Source organism: Lepidochelys kempii, chromosome 11, assembly GCF_965140265.1.
Source record: "Lepidochelys kempii isolate rLepKem1 chromosome 11, rLepKem1.hap2, whole genome shotgun sequence".
NCBI classification, from domain to species: domain Eukaryota; kingdom Metazoa; phylum Chordata; order Testudines; family Cheloniidae; genus Lepidochelys; species Lepidochelys kempii.
This window is the reverse complement of record NC_133266.1, coordinates 38,625,190-38,650,814: the sequence shown is the minus strand read 5'-3', so window position 1 is coordinate 38,650,814 and position 25,625 is coordinate 38,625,190. Positions and strand designations below refer to the sequence as shown.

The 25,625-nt window shown below is 44.8% G+C and overlaps 1 protein-coding gene across 3 annotated transcripts; it reads left to right on the top strand.

Annotated features, from left to right (window-relative positions):
- Positions 1-473: 473 nt before the first annotated feature.
- On the top strand, positions 474-25,272 carry LOC140895619 (ATP synthase subunit beta, mitochondrial). Of its 3 annotated transcripts, none has more exons than XM_073305758.1 (10): positions 474-641; positions 1,919-2,101; positions 7,046-7,220; positions 10,518-10,639; positions 11,028-11,212; positions 11,729-11,887; positions 14,036-14,158; positions 14,324-14,536; positions 14,720-14,921; positions 22,598-25,272. In XM_073305758.1, exons 1-10 carry the CDS (start codon positions 527-529, stop codon positions 22,621-22,623), a joined length of 1,503 nt encoding a protein of 500 aa, XP_073161859.1. In that variant the 5' UTR covers positions 474-526; the 3' UTR covers positions 22,624-25,272. The 3 variants fall into 3 exon arrangements, with proteins under 3 accessions (XP_073161859.1, XP_073161858.1, XP_073161860.1); XM_073305757.1 differs by lacking the exon at positions 22,598-25,272 and adding an exon at positions 17,593-18,460; XM_073305759.1 differs by lacking the exons at positions 1,919-2,101; positions 22,598-25,272 and adding an exon at positions 17,593-18,460.
- Positions 25,273-25,625: the final 353 nt, after the last annotated feature.

Sequence of the window (25,625 nt, the reverse complement as noted above, 5' to 3'; positions counted from 1 at the left end):
TTAAGCAGGAGGTTGGACTACGTAACCTCCTGAAGTCCTTTCAAACCCTGATATTCTATGACTGCACTTACTCTCTGCCCCCCCCATATAACAGCTTGGTCTGGGGCAGCACCTCATCATCCTTATGTTATGATGCTTTGCAATTGCATTATCCCTGAAAGCGAGTCTGGGCCCTGTTTAACAGCGTAGCAGTGGGACACGGAGGCCAGCAGGAAGGGAGAGGGGTACAGTGAGCTAGAAACTTCTTTCAAATAGTAAGGTTGCTCCAGCAGGAGCCCCTATCATGATGGAGCCTGTAGTCCACGGACACGCCTCAGAGGGAGCATTGCATACTGGGAAATGTAGTTTCTTTCGGCGTCGTCCCCTCACGTGAGGGAAGGTCGGCCGCTTTGGGACAATTTGGAACACTTTCCCGCTACGCATGCGCCGTCTCCTCGTTAGCGCCAGGGGGCGCGCGCGGTTCAGCCGCGGCCGTTGGCGATAGAAAGGCGCGAGACGGCTGGCGCGGGGGACTGTTGGAGTAGCCATGTTGGGGCGGGCGAGGCTAGGCGGCGTGGCGGTCCTGCGGGCTCTCCAGCCCCTTGCCGCGGACCCTGGCTGCTTGGCAGCAGGAGCCGCCGCCTCCGCCGTGCTCCCGCACAGTGAGTCTGGGGGTCCCGCGCCCGGGAAGCGCTGGGGGGAGGTTTCAGCCTGGTCGCACCCTCCCGCTGCGTCCGTCCTAGGGACTTCCCAGGCGCCCGCCGCCTCCTGGCCTCGCTGGTCCCCGAGCGCCCTGTTTCGTTGTGCTTTGCCCCTTGCTCGGAGCCTGCTGCCCCTTCACCTCCCGGGGCCCAGGGGCACCCACACCGACTGCACCGGGCGGGGCGCTCTGCAGCTCTGCTGGCTTCTTGGCGCCTGCCCCATTTGAAGCCTGCTCGGGGCTGGGGTGCTGGGCCGGGAGGGGCTGAAAACTCTGGGCTGGGAGGGAGGCAGGAGACCTGGGTTCTCTGCTCCACCCGTGACTCCCCTAGTCCCTGCTTCTGAGCCGCAATGGGCATCTTGATGTTTCCCTTCTTTAGGCAGCGTGGGGGTGGCCTTCAGTGATATGTGCAGAACATGCTCAGCAGCTCTGTTGGAAGCAATATGGTTTGTTTGTTTTCTCCCAACCTTCATCTTTTTTATTGCCCTTTAATCTGAACACCTCTCTTTCCCCCCTCCCCCCCCCCCCACGTACTTGTTCTGAGTAGCCACTTCTGGGCTTAAAATGATCAGCACCAATATGTTATGCCAGTCAGCTCAGTGCTTGCTTTCATGTTTTTGGTTGTAAGATGCCCAAACATGGGTGTTAAAAAAAGTAAGTCCCTTTCCACTAAGCACTGTATAATTAGCTAGGTGCAATGTGCTCTAAAGGGTTTTCTTCTTTTGAAGTATTAATTAGAAGGTCACTATCCGAGATACTGAACCTGATAGATCGCTGATGTGATCCAGAGCAAACAACCTTATGCTTCTTATCAGGGCAGTATTAGAACTTGATGCGCCTTCTTATCACTGATGCAGAGGTCCTGTGGAGGATGGTGAACGCTGCACCCATTTTTAAATTTTGCTTCTGTTGATTTGCGCATGTAATTAGGAATCAGGTGTACTTGTGGTTTCCCTGCCTATGATGTAATCTACTAGTAAAATAGCATCTGGATGTTTGTTTATTTAATCCTGAGTTCCCATAGTAAAACATCAACTTAGTCCCACTTCTTAAAGGTTTCTATTATGAAGAATGCTACATTTTTATGTTCTGTTCCTAGAGTCTTTAACAAGTGTCACATTTGTACTTTAATTTAAATCTGGCTTACGTCAGTAAAATACATAAAATGAAGAGAGGGTCATGTTTCCAACTAATAGGCCAATTGCTCTAATTTTGATTCTGGCAATTATTTTTTGTTAGGGCGAAATTATGCAGCTAAGACTTCAGAGTCTGCCAAATCTGGTACTGCAACAGGGCGTATTGTTGCAATTATTGGTGCTGTTGTTGATGTCCAGTTTGATGAAGGCCTTCCTCCAATTCTCAATGCCCTGGAAGCGACAGGCCGTGAAACTAGATTGGTATTGGAAGTTGCTCAGCACCTTGGTAAGTCTGTCTTGTAAAGCCATATGCTTTAATTGTTGGTCGTTGTTGCTATTTTCTCCTTTTCTCTAGCTTCGTTTTACCACTATTGACTCTAGGGTAGTTTGAAAGCTGTCCTGAAGAGATTTCCTTACTACCCACGACCCTTGTTCTATTGCACATTGTACTATTGAGGTCCCTTCTACTGTGCATTGTTGTACTTCCTTTAATCATTCTCCATGCACTTTAGATGTAGCATGCTCCCATCATTTCCCCAAATCCTGCTGCAGCAGAGATGCGTTTTCTATCAGTGTTGGTTTTGCTCTTTTTCACGTGCACCATCTTGGTTCTTCAAGTAGGCTTCCTCTTTTTCTTTGGGCCTAAGTTTCCCAGACCTGACTGGACAAAGCCACTTTGGCTTCTCTCAGACCTACCTAGAAAAGGCCCTTAGGAATGTTTTGAACTGTGCTTCTGTCCAGGCCAATGCCCCACAAAAACCTCTCTGGTCCGCATATGTGCCATGTAAATTAATATTCTCTTCTAAGAGCCCAGATTTGGATGATCAGGATCTGGCACTCATTACCCTTGAGACAAGATCCAGATCTAGACTAACCGTTTTAGAGGACTTCTAACATGGACCTCATCCCGCCAATCAATTTTCATAATTTTCTTGCCATTCTGGTATAGGTTCCAAAGGCAAAGATGAATGATTCTCCTTTCAAGAGAACCCTTTCTTTTGGCTAAAACCCAAATGGCTTTTCCGTTTATACTGGTATCCTCAGTAACATTAAAGGAAAGACCGTATGACTTTGGTCCCATGGCGAAGCAGTATCCAAACACTCCTGGGGATTCAGATAGGGCACTTCCTGTTGTTGGTGGATACCAGTGTTCTCTCAACTCAGAATCTGTGTTGCTTCTGTGACTTGATAGTTTCTTCCTTTCTTACCCCATAGCTAGAGGTAGATCTGGCTTTTCTCAGGGCTTGTGAAACCATATTCGTAAGATGTTGTAACAGAGGGAAAAAATTGTGTAAGACTTCAATGGTCTACGTTGAAGAGAAAACTTCATAAATTTTTTGAAGATCTATATTGTCTTGGTTATATACTACAGCTGGGGAGGGCAAACCGTGGCCCGTCAGGGCTTTCAATCCGGCTCATGGGATTGCCAGCCCCATGGTGCAGCTGGGCTAAGGCAGGTTCCCTGGTCCCGTGCCGCTCCCAGAAGTGGCCGGCATCACGTCCCTGTGGCCCCCAGGGGAGGGAGGAGCAGAGGGTTCTGTGCGCTGCTGTTGTCTGCAGGCACTGTCCCCGCAGCTCCCATTGGCTGAGAACGGGGAACCTTTGGGAGGTGGTACCCGCAGGCGAGACCAATGCGTGGCAGAGCCGCTTGCCGCCCCCCCCGGAGCTACTGCTGGACATGCTGGCCACTTCCGAGAGTGGTGTGGGGCCAGGGCAGGCAGGAAGCCTGCCTTAGCCCCGCTGCGAGCCATTGCCACCCTGGAGCCGCTCGAGGTAAGTGGTGCCGGGCCAGAGCCCGAACCCCTCCTGCACCTCACACCCTAACCCCCTGCTCTGAGCCCCCTGCCGCATGCTGCACCCCAACCCCCTGCCCCAGCCCTATGTTCATGGCCCTGCATACAATTTCCCCGCCCAGATGTGGCACTCAGGCCAAAAAGTTTACCCACCCCTGTACTAGAGGATTACATGCATGGAGCTTAGCCTACAGAAGCAACCAAGTATCTCTTTATTCTCCCCAAAAAGCTTCTTGTGTGCCACCCTCCCATCTTCCTGTATTTCTGGGACTCATTGCAACTGTCCCTTTCCTACTGTGTCAGGGGCTGTCTGTGCTCTGTCATTCCCCTTTCCCAGTACTAGAGTGCTCCATTCTCTTTCTCCGGGTCAGGGGCACTGTCCTTTTCATACAGGTTGTCCCATATGCCACGAACTCTGTTTTGGAGCCATGGCCAGAGATGATATTCAGGGGAGGGATTGGAGGAGGAGGTATTGTTGTGTGGGGAGGTATTTAATGGCTGTCATCGACCAGTTCTTTGATCTATAGGCAACTGCAGAAGTGGTTGAAACTCCTGGGTCTGCTAACTAGATTCAGGGGGTCCATGGGGTGGGGCCTTCAGGTTTTCACCAAAATAAATAGGATTCTGCCCATTTATGTCTAGAACATTTCCTGAAATTTTGGAATTGATTGGATGTGGTGTTCTAAAGTTATCACATGAGAGACAGATGCTATAAAGTTGAGTGTAGGACCTCCCTTTGCTTGGCCAGCCAAGGTGCTGTGGCAAAAAGGGACAAAACTCTGCTGCAAGTACTCCTATATTCTGCTACATGGTTAATTTAATTTATCTCCATGAAATATCCTTAATTTCTTTCTCTGTCCTCCCCGAAAATATACACTAGTGTCTATTTCTGAGGATTTTATTTCTATAAGCTCCAGGTAGCCCAGCTCTGAGATTCTGTTCCTGTAATGTTCTGGATGTTTCTCAGTATCTCCTGTCCTTCCCATTCCCTTGTGTGTCAGGAAGGGGAGGAATTTGTAACTGGTGTCAGCTCCTCACTGGTACGTTGTTTTCCAGACATCTCCGCTCCCAGCCTACACTCTAGCTCCCCCCACGCTCCCTGGTAGCAAGCTGGGCTCCAGGTCTGGCTCCGTGACCCCATGCTGCCCAGGTCCAAGGAATGCTGCAGAGATTGTACACTGTAATCCAGCTAACTCCCTCTTGTGGGGAAAGCTGGAGAACAAGAGAGATGTAGACAATTCCTGGCAGGTCAGGAAGACAGGAAACTGTATCAGGCACCTAGCTGCAAATAACGTAAATTCAGTGCATCTACTGCTTTCCCCAAGATGCCACAGAATTACAGAGTCTCATGCATGGATGCCAGGTTTGTATAATTTTTGGTGGTGCCCAGAGTGGGTACAAGCCTCACCCCCTGACACCTGCCTTGTAAGCCGATATATATATTTTTAAAACAATGTAAAAATGGACTGGAAACAGTAAGGGTTTAAGTTTCCCTATATTGCATAATGTGTGGTGGGGGTGTCGGGATGAGGGCTCTGGCTGGAGGTGGGGGTGAGGGGTTTGGGGTGTGGGAGGGGGCTCAGGGCTAGGGCAGAAGGTTGGGGTGTGCGGAGATGGGGGCTCTAGCTGGGGATGAGGGCTCTGGGTTGGGGCTAGGAGTGTGGGAGGGGGCTCAGGGCTAGAACAGAGGGTTGGGGTATGGGGGGATGAGGGGTTTGGGTGTGGGGGGGGGCTCAGGGCTAGGGCAGAGGGTTAGGGTGTGTGGGGGGGTGAGGGCTGTGGCTGGGGGTTTGTGCCCTGGGGTGGGGCTGGGGATGAGGAGTTTGGGGTGCAGGCAGGATGCTCGGGGGCTGGGGCCAGAGGAGGACCCTTCCTGAGCCCTCTCCCCACCGGCCAGGCCTGCCAATAGGGGATGGGTGTAAAGGGGGCAATTGCCCAGGGGCCTGGGCGATTTAAAAGAGCCTGGGTGCCCTGGCCACCGCCGCGATAGTTCTGCCTGTTCTGGGGAAAAGCGTATCTTGATTCAAAGACTCTCTTGATATACCCCATGCAGGTTCTGGGGGAATAGCAAATACTGTTGCTTCAGCCACCCTGGAACATGCATAGGGCATATCAAAAGCATCTTTGAATCAAGAGACGCTGTGGCTTTTCCCCAGAGCAAGTTGGGTCAACATAGCTGCCCTGGGGCTCCTTGAGGCAAGTGTGGGATGGGGCTGCGGCTGGCGGCAGTCCTCTGGCAGGGAGTGGGGACTCTCGAGGCTTCTCCGGGCAGGGGGGCTTGTGGCCCTGGCTGAGGGAGGGGGAGAAGGGAGCCAATTGATTGATCTGCCCTGGGGCCCAGAATTGCTGTCGGTGGGCCTGCTGCTGGCAGCACACAATCGCACCATTCTGCGTGTGCTCCTAGGGCCCCTCTCTGCTGTCCCGCTGTGGCACTGTGTGTGTGCTGCCCAGCGCTGGGGGGAGGAGGATGTGCCCCATCACCTAGTGGCCTGATTAGTGAAGCGTCAGGGCCAGGTGGGGCTGCCATCATGTCAGGTGTGCATCCTCCCTCCATCCTCAGCCTGCCCTGCTCCCTTGTAGTCTGAGCAGTGGAGTGGTGCTGGTGGGCGCAGCATGAAAGGAGGCAGCCGGTGAGGTAGCACAGTGCAGGGAGCGACAGCCAGCTGCTGCCCAGGGTGCAGGGATGCTCCAGGGAAGGTACATGGGGGCAGTGGGCGGGGTCCGAACACTGGTGAAGCCGGGCACCTGTGCTCTGAACATTGGTGGAGCATGGGCACCACGGGCCCATATAACTTGCCGCCTATGGTGTCTTGGTCTGTAATTGAGATGGTTGGGCACGACAGCTCTCCCCAACACTGTTTCATGTTATCTGCAAACTTAGGACAACATTTCAACAGTTTACACTGAGTTCATGTTTTCAGTCTTAACTTGACAACCGAAGGGCTAGACATTTAACTTAATTCAAAATGAAAGCTAAGATTCTGGAGCACAATATGTGGTGAGCAGTGAGTTCTGCAGATAATTTTTTTTCCCTACAATGAAAGTTAATGTTCATTGTTTACTTTTAAAAATAAATAAATCTCCAAAACAAGCTTAGAATACTCTAATTCAGTGTGAATGTAATGAAGACTATGTAATTATGTAGAGTACTGTTTAAAAATATTACTGTAACTTAAGATGATCTATGGAGCTTCTATTTAAACTTGATTTGCCAATGTAGGAATCTTATAATTGATTTTGGCAAGCCAACCTTAAATCAGAAAAACTAAATTTTTATCTCAGTTGGCTGAGGCATGAAGTAATGTCCAGTTGTACTACATAATTTGACTCTCAGTTCTGAAACCTCTGAACGTAACTACTTTAAAAGTTCTGAAGTTCTCCTGCAATAAGGTGAACTTTCTCTGTTTAAAGAGTAAACTTAGATTTTATACACTTAGGTGAAAGTACTGTTCGAACAATTGCCATGGATGGCACTGAAGGCTTAACCCGCGGGCAGAGAGTTCTGGACACGGGTGCGCCTATAAAAATTCCAGTTGGGCCAGAAACACTGGGAAGGATCATGAATGTAATTGGTGAGCCAATTGATGAAAGAGGACCTATTGCAACGAAACAGTGAGTATTTTTAAATTTAGTTGATTTGGAGAAGAAATTGCTGCTGTTAGTATATTATTCTGAAGGTAGCCATTAAAGAAGTGGTGAGGGTGCAGGAATCCAAAGGCTTGTCTAAACGTAAAAGTTGTACCACATTAATTATACCAGTATAGTTAAAGCAGTTTGACCTCCCTAGTGTGGACGCAGTTTACCAGTTATAAAAGTGTCTATCGGTATAGTTTGTTTCTGTATGGAAAGGAGTATAAGCTATACTGATATTAAATTAAAAAAACTACATAAAATTAACATTATGAAAATGGCAAAGTAAGCACTCAAAAGTTGGGAAATGCTAGAAATAAGGTTCTTTGCAACCTTAATTTGGCCTCCTTGTATGTATGCTTCATGATAGTCTTTAGTTACATCTCCATGTACAGTAGAACCACAGAGTTACGAACTCCAGAGTTACAAACTGACCAGTCAACCACACACCTCATTTGGAACCAGAGGTACGCAATCAGGCAGCAGCAGAGATGACCCAAAAATAAAAGCAAGTACAGTACAGTACTGTGTTAAATGTAAACTACCAAAAAACATAAAGGGAAAGCAGAGGTTCTACCGTACTACTTCCCCCACCACCACCGACCCCCTGCCTCATTCATTGTCCGGTGGACCTACTCAGGGGATAAAGCAAGGTTGTGTACTGAGAGACCAGTCTGCAGGATCTCCTGCTTCAATTGTTTGCAGAAGTGTGCAATGATAGAGGGGAAAGGGTGATCTGATGGCTAAAGCAGTTGAATGCTGCCCTGGAGATTTAGATTCTATCCCTACTTCTGCCACAGAGTCAAGCAATTTAAATGAATCTTTTCGCAAATGGTCACTAATTCTTTATTTTCTGGGTGATTGACATCAGACCCTGAGGTCTGACTTGCAGAAGTGGTGAGCACTCTCAGGTGCATTTAAAATCAGGGGAGCTGTGCCTTGAGCATAAATGCTATATCATGCTAAGTGGTCTGGAAAAATTGGGTCCTATGTGTCTCAAATTAGACACCCAAAGTTAGTGGACACTTCTGACCTTCATCTCTCTGTGCCTCAGTTTCCATCTGTAAAATGGGTATGATATTCCTTCATCTCACAGGGATGTTGAGAAAATGATATTTAACTATAAGATACTGCATTAATAATTACCGAAACAATTGAAGAAATACTAGTCTACAGTACTAAATAGTAGTAAACTGAATACTACAAGCAAAGTCCAGCATCCTGCCAACAAAAGAAATTGGACTTGTAACCACCTAGTGAGGCCCCCCAAATATTACAGGTATTTGCCAGCTTGAGTGTGGAGGGGAAGATCATCTTTCTGTCACCCCCAAGCAAACAGAAAATAAACCTGGAAACTTGTGGTAGCTGTGCTTCTTCAACATTTACTGGGGGTAGAATTTAGAGCACAGTCTACAGCTCAAGTAATTCCACTTAATGCTGGGGAATTCCCCAATAACTGGAGTGGGAGAAGGGATTTTTCCCTCCCTCATAGCCCAGATTGCAGGGGTGACAGCAGCAAAGGCCAATCTGTGTCTCCATGCCTCCTGTAGTTGGTTCCTTCATGCATGGGGAGAATGGCTAGTAGATCTATGCAGTGGAGGATCAACAGGCTCGGCTGTATGTGGGGAGCTGGGTTATGCAGCTAATAAAAGACTGCACCGGCATTCCTAATCACACTGGTTGTGCTGAAGGCAATGTCCTTTGCATCTGCAAAGGTGAAGCAGCGTATGCCCAATAAAGATAAGGAAGGGAATTTTAATTGTGATAAATCAGTACTTAAACTGAGATCATTTGAGATTATGTCCTGCCATGTTCACGAAACTGGTGTGACCTCCTTGTAAATAGTTAATGCAAAAACTCATTAGAGTATTAGTAAGAGCATCATTTTTCTGACACCAGAACAGTAGATTTTTCAGAAATATCTTAAAAGGTCAATATATTGCTGTGATGGTTCTCAAGGAACCCAGGACTGTGAGTCACCTTGCTTCCCCCCCCCCCCCCCCGCCTCGAGTGAGAGGGAGTCTATCTTGTGGTAGCTGGGTGTTGTCTTTGTCTCCACCAGCCTTTCATCTGCTCAAGCACTCCCCTCTGAGCTATGCCAGCCCTAAATTCGCCTTGCAGATTAACTCTAGGTGCACCCCAAATCCCTGAATTCCTTTGAATCATTTCCTTGTGATATCCAGCTTGGGATATTGGCTACTCCCAGAAATTCCAGATCCTCTGCACCCAAAAGTACAGTGTAACTCAGTTTACCAGTTTTACTGTAAACCACACAGCACTTACAATAAAATAAAAGCATGTTGTTTTTTTAAGAAAGAGTAAAGATTTCTCTAGAAACAAGAGTGTGTGGCAGAAACAGATGGTCGCAATGCAAAACAAAATCATAAAATGTGAGCCTAGGTCTATGCTTATGAATAGTTACTTTTTCCTATGTTATAAAATAGATTTCCCCCCACCCCAAAGTTCAGTCTGTTGCAGAGCTGGCTGGCTTCACAAGAACCAGGCTCCAAATGTTCATTAAAGCACTCCTGCTCCACATAGGGTTTCTTTGGTGAATGGTGATAGTACTTTTCCAGCATCTGTGTTATACTGCCTTTTCTATTTACAAGACAGGGATTCACCCTGTCTATCGAGTTTCTTTTGTACCTTTATGTTGTTTTGTTTTTTTGTCATTGCTTCTGATGGTTTTCCATTGAAAGCCTTTGTATTGCGCAAGGTTGAACAGTTGAACCTTGCATTGCATCACTTGCTAAAGAGGGCAGCATGGCAAATTCTCCTTGCCTGAATGGGCCGTCACCGAGACACATTATATCCTGGTGATTAATTTCTACTCAAGTCCATAAAGCATACTTTCAGTATAAATACATTATTCCTTAAATATTACCTGTACATGCCTCTCACAACAATTATGAATCTTGACAAATTATGAGCTTTCTTAGAGATGTTACATATTACTCTTTATGGATAAATAACCTGCAAGATGTGTGTGTGTTGTAATGAATTTGTCAATTCTGGCATAAGCTGTTTGCAGAGAACCGGATCCTTTGCCAGCGGGTCTCTGTGTCACAATTGGTAAATCCAGTACTGTTTGAATTAGACACTTCTAATTCGTAATTTTTATTGATGGCGCTTCTAAATTTTACCTAGATGTAAACTTGATTTCTGTTTAGGGACCACTAATATAACCACCTTATTCAGTATCTCTTAAAATCAATTTTTTCTTGAAATTTTGATAGTAAAGACAAAAATATGTAAAATAGTTAAAGATCTTCTTTACAGATTTGCATCTATTCATGCTGAAGCTCCTGAATTTCAAGATATGAGCGTTGAGCAAGAAATTCTTGTGACTGGTATTAAGGTTGTAGATTTATTGGCTCCATATGCCAAAGGAGGTAAAATTGGTAAGTTTCTCTTCTGAAGCAAATAGATATACTGTAAATTTATGCAACCAGTACTGTACATAAAACATTCTGTACTTCAGTTTGAGGGAAACTAAGTTTGCTTTATATAAACTTTAAAATTTTAGTCTTATTCAGTTTCCTAAATCTGTGTGCTTACTAGAAAGTGTTCTAGTGCGGAAGATTAAACAAACTAGCTGTTGAAAATGGATTCTGCTAACAGCAGCAAATTTTAGATTGGTTTGTTTTGCTCTAGAGTTAGCTTGATATTCCTACATTGTTAACAGGCATTTTGAGGGATAATAGTGAAGTATTGTAGCTGGATGTAATTACATTAATTGACAATCTGAAACTGCAAACTCAATTGTATTGACAAAAATTGTTGTTTCAGGGCTCTTTGGTGGTGCTGGTGTAGGAAAAACTGTATTAATTATGGAACTTATTAACAATGTTGCTAAAGCCCATGGTGGCTACTCTGTCTTCGCTGGTGTAGGGGAGCGTACACGAGAGGGTAATGACTTGTATAATGAAATGATTGAATCTGGTGTCATCAACCTGAAGGATGCCACTTCCAAGGTAACTTTCAAAGGGTGTGAGTATTAAAACAAAACACACACCCTATTGTTTGTGGTACATTACAGTGGATTGTTTGGCAACATACTATTTTAATACAATTTTTCCAAGAAAAAAACACTTTCTGTATGTGAGCAGTGACAATTTGACTTGTATATACATGCTAATTTTTATGTTCTTCCAGTTAGGCAGGTCCGCAGATTCTAATCGTGGACCTTCAATCAATCACCCTTGCTGCTTTAGTGGCGTACTAACTTATAAGATTAGAGTGAAAGTTGAGTCTTGTAAAAGTGTTCATACTTTTAGGAAAAAAATACTTACATTAATAAAGGGTTTTGTTGCTTAAAAAAAATTTAAAAATTACACGGCACATATGCCATTGTCATCTGGTCCCTGGCCTTTGCCTCCACAATTGGTCCAAGGCCTGTGGGTGTTTGAATATAATACATCTCGTTATATAGTGTTGATTATCTATAGAAAATGTAGTAGCGTAATTTTATTTCTGTAATTAAATTCCAGGTTTCACTTGTGTATGGTCAAATGAATGAGCCTCCAGGTGCCCGTGCCAGAGTAGCCCTGACTGGTTTGACAGTTGCTGAATATTTCCGTGATCAAGAAGGACAGGATGTGCTTCTCTTTATCGACAATATCTTCAGATTTACCCAGGCTGGTTCAGAGGTTAGTATTCATAATAAAAAGTTCCAGTACAATACTTACCTCAGAATCTAAAAACTACTCTTAGAGCTCTGAACCTGGAACCGCTTATTGTGCCCCTCGCCCCAAAAAAGAATGATGAAAACCTATCGAACACCAATTTTAAGCAAAAATTCAGTGTCTCCTCTTGCTTGGGAGGAGGGAACTCTGTATATGCCAGTCAAGTTTTGAAAAAAAGTTGCCTAGATATCTTCTTAGCTAGGTACAAAACCCTACAATTTTAAAGGGGAAGAATAAAGCCTTTAGGTGTATCCTCCCTCCCTATGACTTACACCAAGTGGCCCACACTTGATTGATTCCAAAGTCAAACAATTAAATTGCTCTTCAGAAGCATAGGATCAGGCCCAAGCCAACTTTAGAGTGGGTGTAGCAATATCCACAGAGTAACTGTAAATTCTTACTTTGACTTAAACAGAATAAAGACCTAAACACACCCAAACTTCACTTCTGAGCGTTTACCTCTATTAACTTAAAATAATACAAAACCCCCTCAGCCTAAGCTTTCTCTTGAGTTCAGTTTTTCCTAGAAGCTTTCTCCCTGCAGGACTCCTTCTTTCTTGGAGGTTGCAACTTTCTTGTATATTTGGTTTGCTAGTAATAAGACCTAGCTGAAAAGCATGGAGGACATACTATAGAAGTAATTAAGAGAGCAATTGAGGGCCTGAGTAAGGGGGAGTGGAGAAGGGGTGGCAAAGTGGTGACAAATTTCTGTTAGAACCCAAAATGGGAAGAGCAAAACACGGCTTAGTGCTGATGAGTAGCATGGCTTCTGGAGGCAGGGGCAATTATAGGCTGCCTTGACAGCACCATTTCTCTGGCTCCAGTTCAGTGTATGACTGGGTGAATGACTGGTGTGGGGGAAAGGAGGTGGCTAATATCCCAAACTAGCTGGTGTTGGGTCTGGTAGGGGAGAAATTGAAGAAGCAATAGATCCTCCAGTCAACATAGGCACCCAGCTGGTCCCAGTGTGGCAATGCTTAATGGCTGGAGTGGTGAAAGGTGTATGCAGTTTGGTGACCTTGTTGCTCCTGGGTAGACAAAAAATGAAACTGTGCCCATGGAGTAAGCTGTTGCTTCTGAAAGCCCCAGTTCCACCGCGCATGGTTATATCCTTCCTTAACTGGTTTAATTTTTTATTGGGAGGTGTAGAAGCTCCAGCTGGCCTTACTAGGTCTCACTTTCATGCTCCATTAAAACTACTTGAATGACATAGAAAACTTTAGACAGTAGGAAAATTAGGCAAATAAGTTAAATATATCTTTATTTAAAAATAGATACAAAAGCATTGTAGGCTTAACAGTTAGTATGATGCACACTCTTTATTCTGCATGCTGGACTACAAGCTTTTAATTATGAACTACATATGTCTTTCTGGTCACAGAATAAATATGCTCATAAAGTGAATCACATATTGTATGTAGTACGTTTCTCATTGTAAACCTTGGGGGTTCTTGGGTTTTCTTGTTTTTGTTTTTTTAAAGTGGATTTCCTCAGGATAGGGAAAATTGCAACAACCCTGCTAAAGGGTGGGGATGTTGGTGTCCAGTGCCCAGAATGGCAGGCCCTGTGTGTGTCTGAAGGAGATGGAAAGAAAAGGAGATGTATCCTTATCACTCTTGCTATCTTTCTTTTATTTTCTTTGTGGGCACATAGTTCTGTTCTGCCTTCCTCTAATCCTCTATAATATCTCTCTGGCTCTTGTGCCTCCAAAATTCACCAACTTTTGATCATACCCTCTCTCTCCCTACTTCCTCTTTTTTGCTCTGCCCTCGTGAATGCACACAGTACTCCTGGTTTGTCGTCTGTAGCCAAGGAATAATAAACCTGCCTGCTGAAGTGAAAGAAGATGATTCCAACTTTCCTTCTTGCTGGAAGAATGAAATGGGGTACCATCCTGATTTTTGTCTCTACTCTTTCCATTTGGTGACTGAGTGTAAAGGGTGAGAGCAGACCTGCTAACTGTTTGCCGTCTTCCCACTCCACTTAGTATTGTGCCCTGTATGCTTCCTAACACTTTTTAAACAGCGCAGTTTAAGAACCTTTGATGTATCTGAGAAAATGAACTACAAGAGTTCTTTAACTTGCTACGTTATCTTCTCCTTTGATCTTCAGGTGTCTGCACTTCTTGGTCGTATCCCCTCTGCTGTAGGGTATCAGCCAACGTTGGCTACTGACATGGGAACAATGCAGGAAAGAATAACTACTACTAAAAAGGGATCAATTACATCAGTACAGGTATGGTGTTAAACAGGTATCTTTATATCAGTAAAGAGTTCGGTGCTCAGCTTCATGAGTAGAAGGTGAAGGTGGCAGTTAATAGTAGATATATTATGAGGCTTAACGAGTATTAGTTTTTTTACTAAGATCTTATACTTTGATTTTCAAAATGACTTATTTCAGGCTATCTACGTACCAGCTGATGACTTGACTGACCCTGCTCCAGCTACTACTTTTGCACATTTAGATGCTACTACAGTATTATCCCGTGCCATTGCTGAACTGGGTATCTATCCAGCAGTGGACCCTCTGGATTCTACTTCACGTATCATGGACCCTAACATTGTTGGCAGAGAGCATTATGATGTGGCTCGTGGTGTACAGAAGATTCTTCAGGTATCTTGTTAATTACATTTTCCCCAATGAATTTAATTCAAACTGGAGATAACTGAGTGTTAAGACTTAATCAGTGAAATTCAACTTTGATATCTAGTCGTTTGAATAAGTTGCAATACTAATGTATCTACACATGGTATCAAGAGATTATTTAATTTGAGTTGCCTCCTTTCTCCATAATAGGATTACAAATCCCTTCAAGATATTATTGCTATTTTGGGGATGGATGAATTGTCTGAGGAAGATAAACTAACTGTATCCCGGGCTCGAAAAATCCAGAGGTTTTTGTCTCAGCCTTTCCAGGTTGCTGAAGTCTTCACTGGCCATGCTGGAAAATTGGTGCCTTTGAAGGAAACAATCAAGGGATTCAAGAGCATTTTATCTGGTAAACCAATATATTTTTACTTGCATGATTTCCCCCAGTTTTAGAGCTGTATTCTGGAGATTATCAGTTTCCTTTAATATTTGACACTCACTTCTACAGACTACCTTATGCTTAAATGCATTCACTAAATGTTACTGCTTTAGTAAAATAGGGGGTGTTAGTTTCACATATGTATTGTAGTGGGGCCTAAGGGCCACAGCCTTATTGTGTGGAGCACTGTACAAACATAAAGAAGGTTCCTTCACCCAAGAGCTTAGTCTAAGTATAAGATGTGGGGCGAACAAGTGGATATGGAAATGGATGGGTGGAGCACTAGGCAATGATTCAGCCATGCCAGTGTGGAGCATGATGTGCAACATCGAGTGTTTAAGCATTTAGTTCTCAAGTACAGATTTATAAAACAGGGGAAGGGATTGAAATCCAACTTGGCTCCCAGATTTCTTCCCCTTCCACTCTATTGTCAGAACCTTCCTGGCCCCTGCTTGCACCACCCCAAGCTGTTTGAGAGTCATTGCCTGGGTATCCTCTTCACTGATCCTCTGTACATGCCTTCATCGTGACTCTAGGCACTGTGCCACTTGCTAGTCCAAGCTGGTCCCTGCTGCATGATCCAGGGAGAATTAGGAAGACAAGGGAGCAGGATTTGGTGTTTGTCAGACAAGGGTGGGCAGGACACTTCAGTAGTTCAGTCTCTCTTCTTAGTAGCTTTGGGACCAATCTCCTTCCTCTTAACCCTTAGAACTGGACAGTATTCTAAAATCTAAACTATGCTGTCTGAAATGTGGCTTTATATTGTTGCTGGGAAGGGGGGGGGTGTCTCTCCCTTGTCATGGCAGCCCCCAAGCTAGGGCTGGGGAGGAGGGGGTGGGGGTGGGGTTGGGGTTATCTCTGGCAGCCCTGGAGCTGGGGAAAGTTGCCTCTCTGGCCGCCGCAGCCTTGCACGTCCCAAATTTCCTCCACCCCCTCTTCTCACCCCACTGCCCCTTCCCCCTTACCCCCTATTGCCCCCAAGGCCACCACCTCACCTTACATGTGTGTCTTCTCCAGGGTCCAGGCACCTAATTAGTGGAGCCATGCCTGCAGGGCTCCATTAATTAGGTGGGTGGCCCTTCATTCTCTTGTGTGCGGCTGCCCAGGCCCGCACCTTGGAGGGAACAATCCACGGACCACCTGAATGGAGCTCGACGGACCACTGCCCTAGAGAACCTCTACCCTAGATGATTACTTTAGTTTCACTAGCGTAATTACTGACCCTAACAGCGCTACTTGCACCAGTGACTACATAGCCAGCCAGTGTTGTGGGAAGGTGCAGTAGTACACCTTTCAAACACAGAGTACTAGTGATTCCTTACTTAGGGTTGCATTCTAAAATGAGGCATAAATGGCCAGTCACTCTGTGGGCGGGGGGGATTCAGGGGTTTATGCCCTTTGAATTTTCTATGTATACTGTTCATTTGTTTTTTTCCCTTCATGAGTTTAATAGGAAATCTGGGTTGGAAAACTTTTCCTTGGCAATCCTGCTAGTTGTAGTTGAACAATATTCATTGAACTGTCAAATAAAAAACTTGGCTGGGAGGTGGTTGGATGATGGCTCTTAGTTATGACATGCATAAGCTTTTAGCCATTAGACAAGCCTGATTAATGGGGGCCACATGCATGTAGGCCTGACTGAAAAGGAGGTGGTGAAGCGGCTGAGTGCAAATAAAATCTTATCTGGGAGCTGCCCTTTTCTGTGAGATCTGTTGTAGGATAAGGGTTTCTCGTGCAGTTGTTGATGGATAAAATCTTTACTGACGGCAGCTGCCTTCCCACCTCTATACAGGCCCATCTCCACCCCCACTTAAGCATTTTAAAAAACCTAGGGAAAAAACCCCACAAAACTTGTTTGGAAGTAGATAGGGTTCTTACAACAGCATACTTGAGACAAATCCACAAAAGCCCTCTATTCCTGCACTCTTGGGCATGCGTCTTACTATTACTGCCACTATAAGAAGTAGCAGACTATGCGCTGCAGCCTTCTCTCTGTCCTGGTAGGAATAATACCCTTCAGTCACCCCCTTAATTGTCCTTCTGCAAACATCCCTTTACCAAACTGTCCTCTAACAACACAACTGCTACACCAAACATGAATTACTAGTGTTGGAGAGGGGGAAAACCACTGGGGAAAAAAGGGTGTGCAGAAAGGGGTCAGAATCAAAGGTTGTAATGTGTAGTCTGCAATGTACTGTGTTTGTGATAAAAGTAGGTGTGACTATCTGGTGGAGGAGTAAATATGTTGCTGGCTGGCTTCTAACAGCTTACCTTTTGTATATTAAGGATGGCCTTGATAACCAAGGGCAAGATACTTCAGTGTAGGTTTTTTTTAAGAAACTTTTTGCTACTGTGCTGTTTACATATCACTTAATCTGGCCCATAAAAATACTGTGTTCACTTTTGTTTTCTTGTTCTATGTATTACCACAATGTTAATGGTTGAGTTGCAAATAATAGATAATTTTTAAAGTGAAACAAAGCTGAACACCTCTTACAAGTGTAGAAAACATACTGGATCTTGTAAACACTTTCACTTTTAAAAAACCCACGGTAAACTTTGGGAATCTACTACCTCAGTCTTCATAATATCTTTTTAACTTTCTTTCAACAATTGTCCTATTCAAATTGTGTCATTGTAGGTGAATTTGACCATCTACCAGAACAGGCTTTTTATATGGTTGGTCCTATTGAAGAAGTTGTTGCTAAAGCTCAGAAGCTGTCTGAAGAACATGCCTAAACTGAACTGTTATATTTGCATATGGTCTTTTAAATTTCTGATACATGTATACGTTGTATGTGTAAAACAGTTGTTCCAATCTCTGAGGTCTCTACTTTTTTCACATCTACTGAAGAGAATTAAAGGCCTTTTTTGTACGTGTGAACATGCGGTATTATGTAAATGTCACCCAAATGTCTGTTACAAAAGCCAGACATCTTGTTAGTAAACATTGTGATATACAATTCCTCTGATTACTGGCTCTTTATTTTTGTTTAGATTAAGACTAATCTTTTGCCTCTGGAAATAATAATTTAAGGCTATCCTGAACATCAAAGTTAACTCATGAAAGTGGCATTTGAAAGGTGATGTGTGATTACTTTTTGATCCTTGGAAAAGCTTGATACCAAAAATAGTGCTGATTAACCTCATGCTGCATTTGCCCTGAATTAGTTTTTCTACTTGACACTTTTGGACTTTACATTTTTTGTTTCTGTAATCTGAGGAATTGCACAAACACAATTTTACTGTAATCAGTTACAGTATTGCAAATGGAAAACTATTAACTCTACTTGTGTGTTCTTATAAAATTGGCCTGCTTCATAGTTCAATGAGCAAAAATTTTAATCCAGTTTTTTAAGACTAGAAAGGTTGACTACCCATAATTCATGTTAGCTTTTGATCAGAGGGACAGTGCTCCTGTCCAAACCAAATGTAAAACACATTTCTGGAAGTTGAACAAAATATTAAACAATTGTATTGAAAAGTGACACTTCTGAGATAATTAAAATGTTAAATTAAAAATTCACAAAAATAATCTGAAAGGGTAATCTCTTCACTGTGCCTAGTTGTTAAAAGGTAGAGTATGCGTGTTGATTTTATAAAAGGAAAACATAGGTTCAAAAGACTATGGCAAAGGATGGATGGAATGAGGGCATTAGTGTGATGTGTTGTGGTGGTCTGGTCAGAGGAAAGGAAAGTTAGAGAAAGGAATTGTAATACTGTACTGTGAATGTGAAAGGAAATTACAGGAATTTGAAATGCTCCAAAAGCCTCTTACATCAGAGCTAAACCAAAAGACAGATTTAAACCACATATTAAGTGAGATTCAAACGGAGAACAATACTCTAAAAGCAAAAATAAAATAAAGCAGCTCCTCTGCATGCCAGATTGCTGCTAGCATATAACAGAAGGGTGATTTTACTGACACTAATTCAAGGAGCAATACTGATAAAGACCAAAACTAAATCAATTGGAAATGCCTTGAAAAACAAATCCAAGATTGGAACCTGGCACACATGGGGGAGAATTGAGGTAATTGGCCGCCTCCTCCTCTTCCTTCTAATCCAGACTTAAGGGCCAGTGCTTCCCTAGCCCCTCTCCAAGTAACCACCCGGTGACAGCAGATAACAGAGTGTGTCTTATAATACTTATAAATGGTCAGGCTTTTAAACTCCATGACCCGCTAGGATCCAGTGGCCCCCTTGCTTGTCAGTACTGCTGATGCAGATATAAACCTCTCAAGGCCACGCTTACAAGCATGGATAAGGGGCCAGCCATGCACAATTCTCGTGGACACGGGAGCGTCAGTTTCCATTACTGACTACTACAACAGTACATTACCATTTCAGAGGTGGGGGTGCACAACTCATGGCTTATAAAAGCTACCCTGTTCTTGCAGAATCTAATCTATTCTTCTGGACTCAATCTTTTTATGTAGCTCCAAATGCAGAGGGGACTATTTTGGGCATGGATGCCTTCTGCGACCTTGCAGCAACTCTTAACCTTGCCCAAAGTACAGTTACGTTTACTGATAAACTTATGCGTACTCATACCATTCCTCTCCGTAATAAATTTCTCTCTTCTGTTGCAACTGCCAAATCCTTGCCTCTCACTTGGGACATCTCTAACCTTTTTCAAGAATTATGTTCCAGGCTCCCCTTTGTTTGGGCAGAAAAGTTTTCTTGCAGTTTGGTGCCTGCTCTTCTCTGTCCACCCGTCCCGGTTACTGGTCAACTCCCTCCACCTACCAAGCAATACCCTCTCAAACCTGAAGCCGTGGACACGGTAGGTGGCATTACTCACTCTTTTTACTGCAGCAAGGCAGACTGGTTCCCTGTTCCTCCCCCATCAACTCTCCCATCTGGCCAGTTAAAAAACCTGATAGTTCCTGGTGCCTACCATTGACATCCGCATGTTGGTTAACGGTGCAGTAAAACTTGCTCCTCTTGTTGCTGACCCATCAGTGGCCCTTTCGGGCCTTGACCCTTCTTACTGTATTTTTACTGTGTTGGATATTGCTAACGGTTTCTAGAGCTTCCCCATTCACCCAGAATCACAGCCCTGGTTTGCATTCACCTTTGGCCCCACCCAGTATACTTGGGCCCGCCTGCCCCAAGGCTTCCACAACTCCTCTACCCTTTTTCACCGGGTTATGGCTCAGGCTCTCTCCTCAGTAAATTGGGCTGCTGCCAACTCTGCATGCTTACAATATGTTGATGATCTATTGCTTGCCTCCTCTATGGTCTCTGACCACTTATATGCCCTTCAACTGCTACTTCAGGCCTTGACAGATGCAGGTCTAAAGGCCAATCCTCGAAAGGCCCAGGTAGCTTTACCTACCATCTAATATCTGGGCTACGCGGTCTCCCAGGACTCAAAAGCCCTTACCTCAGACTGTCGAATTGCAATTGCAGCAGCCCCACAACAGTGCGTGAGCTATGCAAACTAATGGGGCTTCTCAACTTTTGCAGGCAGTATGTCCCATCCTCTTCCACCTTAGCACAACCTCTCGATCTCCTTAAAGGGGCCCAAGACTCCTCAGACCTCATTTCTTGGTCACCAGAACATGACCACTGCTTAACCAAACTTAAAATATCCCTTCTCTCTGCCACTTGGGTTTCCCCACCCCTCAGTACCATTTGAACTTTGGACACACGTACAGGTTGGCCATGCTGCTGCTTACTCAAAACCATGGTGACAGGTGCTGCCCAGTGGCCTATTTCTCTGCTTTAGTCTTTAACCACTGCCTCCAAGCTGTGGAGGCAGCTTCTTGTGCCGTAACTGTCACAGCCCCTCTAGTCTCTGGGGCCCCTCTTACAATCTTTGTGCCACATGTGGTTCATAAAATCCTGGATGGGGGGGCAAATTTCAAAAATCACCTCGGCCCAATGGTTCAAGTGGGAGTGCACCCTCTTAAGCCCACACATTACAATTGCACATTCTAACCAGGATTAACATTTAATCCTGCTACTTTGATGCCAACCACAGGGGAACCTCATCAGTACCCTCTTTCTGAGGATACTATTGTTAAGGACCAATTTATATCTGAACAGCCATTGCCCTTCTCTGATTTTGTTCTATGTTAATGGCCAACCTTACATCGGCTGGGCAGTTTGCAACCTGTCAGGTACATATCTCCGCTCCGCTCCCTTGCCTCAGTCTTGTTCGGCCCAAGTGGCAGAATTGGTGGCCCTAACACAGGCCTGCCTTCTAGCTGAAGGCCACTAAGTAACTATTTACAAGGATAGCCGCTATGCATTCGGGGTGGTTCATGACTATTTGGATTCCTGGACTAACAGAGGGGGTTAAAATGGGGGGTATGTCACAAATTTATTGGAAGCAATCCCAAAGCCATCCAAAGTCGCCATAGTCAAAATCAAGGCATACCAGAAACAACGATCCTCTTTCCCTTGCAAAGCAGGCGGCTAAAGAGACTGCCACAATGCCCTAGGACAATTTCCAAATAGCAGCCACCCAAATCCCTAATTTAAAGCAAATTTCTCTACCTGAGATACAAGAGCAAAGCCCTAAAGAAGAAAAATGACATGGTATGAAAATGCCTGCAAAATTGAAAAATCCAACACCTGGGTCACAAAAGATCAACAGTTTGACTCCTAGAGCAATTATAGCTCACCTTTGTGATCCAAAGCACCTGCCAACACATCCAAACCCAAAAGCTATGCTGCACCACATAAAGGGAAAGTGGTGGAGGCCTAAAATGGCTGGACATACATGACCACTGTCAACAATACCTCGATGTGCCAAATGTAATGGAGGCAAAAAGCTTAAAGTAGCTATAAGGCATCTGCCTCGACCCACAGGCCCTATGCAAAAAATTCAAATTGACTTTGTAGGTCCCTTGCCATCTGCAAAAGGAAAAAAAATATGGCTTGGTTCTAATTGATCACTTTACTCAATGGATTGAAGCTTCCCCACAGCTAAGAGTGATGCAGGAATGGTGGTCTGGATCCTGGCCAATGAATTCTGCCCCTGATGGGGCTTACCCTGTTCAATAGATTCAGACTAGGGAACGCATTTTACAGGACGAATTATGAAGGTGGTCTGCTCTGCCTTGGGCATTAAACAAAAATTCTGCTGTCCATACCACCCTGAAAGTTCTGAATTGGTAGAATAAGCAAACTAAGCTCTAAAGAAAAAGATCACAAAGCCTTTACTATCTCAAGGAACCAACTGGGTAGCATAACTACCTGCTGCCGTTCTTTCCATGAGGGCAACCCCCAACTGCTAGTACAGGAGTTTCACCCTTCAAACTTATTACTGGAATGACCATGTCTCTATGGGAAGGATGTGTAGTCCTGGCTCCCCTTCCCCTGATCTCTGATACTGCACAGGAATATATCCAATGCCAAAATGAAGTCTTGCACTCCGTAAGACTAACTGTCCAAGACTGACAAGAAGCCCAGGACCCTCCAAAGACCCCCTCCTGGGTGGACATTCAGGAGGGAGTTCCGGTCATGGTAAGAACATACAACGCTGGAGTACTTCAGCCAAAGTACTCTGGCCCGCACATGGTATTGGACCATACAGACACCTCTGTGAAGGTGTAGGGAATCCCAACGTGGGTTCATAAAACCAGAATTAAAATGTATAAATAAATTCATTTTGTTTACATTATATTCTTCTAGGTGACAAATGTGGCTCTCCACGTTAATCCTCCTGGCAAGTATACCTGGTGCAGCCTCCTGGGACCCGCCTTTGGTAAATGTCACGAGAGACACCTGCTTCAAAGCTGACCAGTATGTGCAACTCCCTACAAGAGGCAGCGGTGAATGGGTGAAGAAACCAGACACTTGGTTTATCCCCAGACTGGATTACCTGGGACCAAGGTCCCGATCCGACTACCACAGTCTTCGGCTCCCTCACTGCATCTGGACTGTAACTGGGTATTTAGCTTCAGGGGATGTGGGCACACACATATAGGACCCCCAATTTCGGGATGCAAGATCACAGAACGTTGGGAAAAGGACCAAAGGACAGTGTCAATTTAAGGATATCCCCCTAGAACAAACAAACTATTCTATTTCCAGGGCCTTGGATGGATCAGTCAAGATTCACACCATTTATGAAGCCGCTGATGGGTTGGGAGAATATAGGTGTGAATGTTTGTGGGAGAGTTGGGCACTTTTCATTAATCTAACTGTGTCTGTAGATGCAAGATGGATGGATGTTCCTCCTCCGCTGCAGGAACTTGGGATGGAGGGACGTTATTGTCAGGTTAAATGTTTACATTGTACTGATATACAATATTATAACCTGACCACTTATGGATACTCCCTGCCTACTATCTGTCCGGCACTGTAGCCTACGCCACCAGATGGCATTATCCAAGTAGGCCCCAATGAAACACTTTTGTATGATGCCCTTATGGTCTCTGTTCAGGTTAAATATGATTTGTCCAGATTTTTGGCACCTTTGCACAATGTGTGCTCAGATCACCCCAGCTCCCTGCAATGGCTGTAGGTCCAGCTGCAGAATCAGCTCCAGTTTCTAATGCACAGTATGTTGTTTGGCCCCGCATAGACAAAAACGGAGCATCTTAAGTGATATTGGAAGATGCTTTGGCAGCACCAATTCTATACTAAATATGCTTAACCTAAACTCTGAAAGGTCATACAATTCTTGGGTCAAAAGCCAAACCACCCAACTCCTTAAACATACAAACACAGGTTTATCTTATGCTCTTACTGCAATTGATGTAGCAATAGTGGATTTTTACAAAATCATTGAAGAGACCTCAGACGCTATAGTCACCTTGGCCAAGTCAGAAGCTAAAGGCCGTGCTTGTTGTATGTTAGCTTGTGACCCCTTTAATATTGCAAAAGAAGACATGCTAGATATATGCCTGGCTATCCCCCCTTCCCATACCTTTTCTTCCCCTACCCTTGCCCACATTGCAAGCATTTTCACTCAATTGATAGTGGGCTCTTTACTTCCTCCAGATTCATCCTTCTCCTTTAATTTCCTCCTTGTATATCCCTCTGTTATTCCTAGTCATGTGTTTCCTTTTTCTTTCTGTTTCAAGTCTATCGGATATGTAACTAACAATATGGTGTACAGAGTAGGACTGTCTGGATACCTGGCACCATCACCCATAATACCACACTAATGACCACATCAGACTGCTGCACAGAGACAGATAGCTATATCGTCTGTTCCTGTTCTACTTTCTGTCCTTTACCTCCGTCCACTTCCATTCTTGTGGATGTCCTTCCTCTGACAGATGTTGAAGCTGCTGTGCAAGTATCAGCCACTCAGTGTTTTATCACCGCTGCATGCAAATACATGTATGGACCCTTGCAGTGCCAGGCAAATGCTTCCATGTGCCTGCAGATTACTGACTCATTTACCCTAGGTGATGTGCACCTCCCCGGCTGTGTGTTCACTGGAATTACAGTGGCTCCTTGGTGGTATGACCGGAGAACACGCCAGTTGGACTGGCCAAGGAGCTACTACTCAAAGTGGTCCTGGCTGCAGCTTCTGTGTCTACCACCGTTCATGACAGCACCACTAAAGGCCGCATCCAAGTTCAATTTTCCAATCACCAGACTGGAAGATCCTGTTCGTAATGCAGCCTACAACCCTCTCTCCTGGTGGACTATTGTACAAATAGCAGCCGCTGCTGCTTCTATGTTTGTGTTACTAGCCTCGAGTGTCATGTGTGGTTATTTCAGACACATGCTTAAAAATCTCAGTATGCTTCCTACCCTGTCCCCTTCCTCCAACTCCCCTCTTCCTCCTCTCTCCCAGTCCCCCCTTGGGTAACCCTAAAATCGATCATGTGTACCAAGCATTTAAGTATTGACTACATCTCATCTAGGAGTTTATTTGTCAAACAGGAGGGAACTGTTAGGCAAGAATTAAAATTCAGTTAGCAGCTGAGACAGAAACCCACGTAACTAAGAAGCAGGAACACCGGAAGCCCAAGGATGCTGGCAGCTGTAAACACTTGATAAATGTGTATGGTCAAATGGCTGCCCAGTAACTCGGCTCTTAGAACAGAACAAACCCCCCCTTCACAGCCCTCCAGATATCTGTAAACACTCACCCCACCCCACCCCTTCGCCTAAAGGACAGTTATAGATAATGATGTAATCAAAATAGTTTTGATGCATATGTTCTCTTTCTGTCATCATGTTAAGTATGTTCTCTGTCTCTGAAACAATGTTTGTCTCTGTAAGAACAAGGTAAATGCAAATGAAGCGGTAAGAGAAAGGTATATAATTGGTCACTGTAACCCCACACTTTTGAAGCTGTCTTGTCAGTCTTCCCGGTGCAGTGAATAAATCCCTTCAGTATTGTCTGTGCCTGTCTGATTCTTGGGGAAAAGAATCTCCATGCTTCACAGCATCAAGAGAATAGCTGTCCTTCTGTAAAGAATGCATCAATGCAGAGCACTGAAATTAGCAAAACCTTATGCACCAGGAAGGCTGCTAGGGAAAGCAGCAAGCCTTGGCTGATTGGGGAAACAGCCACAGCTGCGGCCACACCCCAATCAGGGTCCAGCTGGCCTTTATAAGAGGGCAGTAGGCCAGTAGGACACAGTCTCTCTCTAGATGTTGAGAGGGAGGGGCCTGACTGCTGGGAGCTGAGGAGGGTACCTAAAATGGAGCAGGGCTGGGGAAAGGCCAGAGGAGCTGGGGAGCTCTGGCCTGA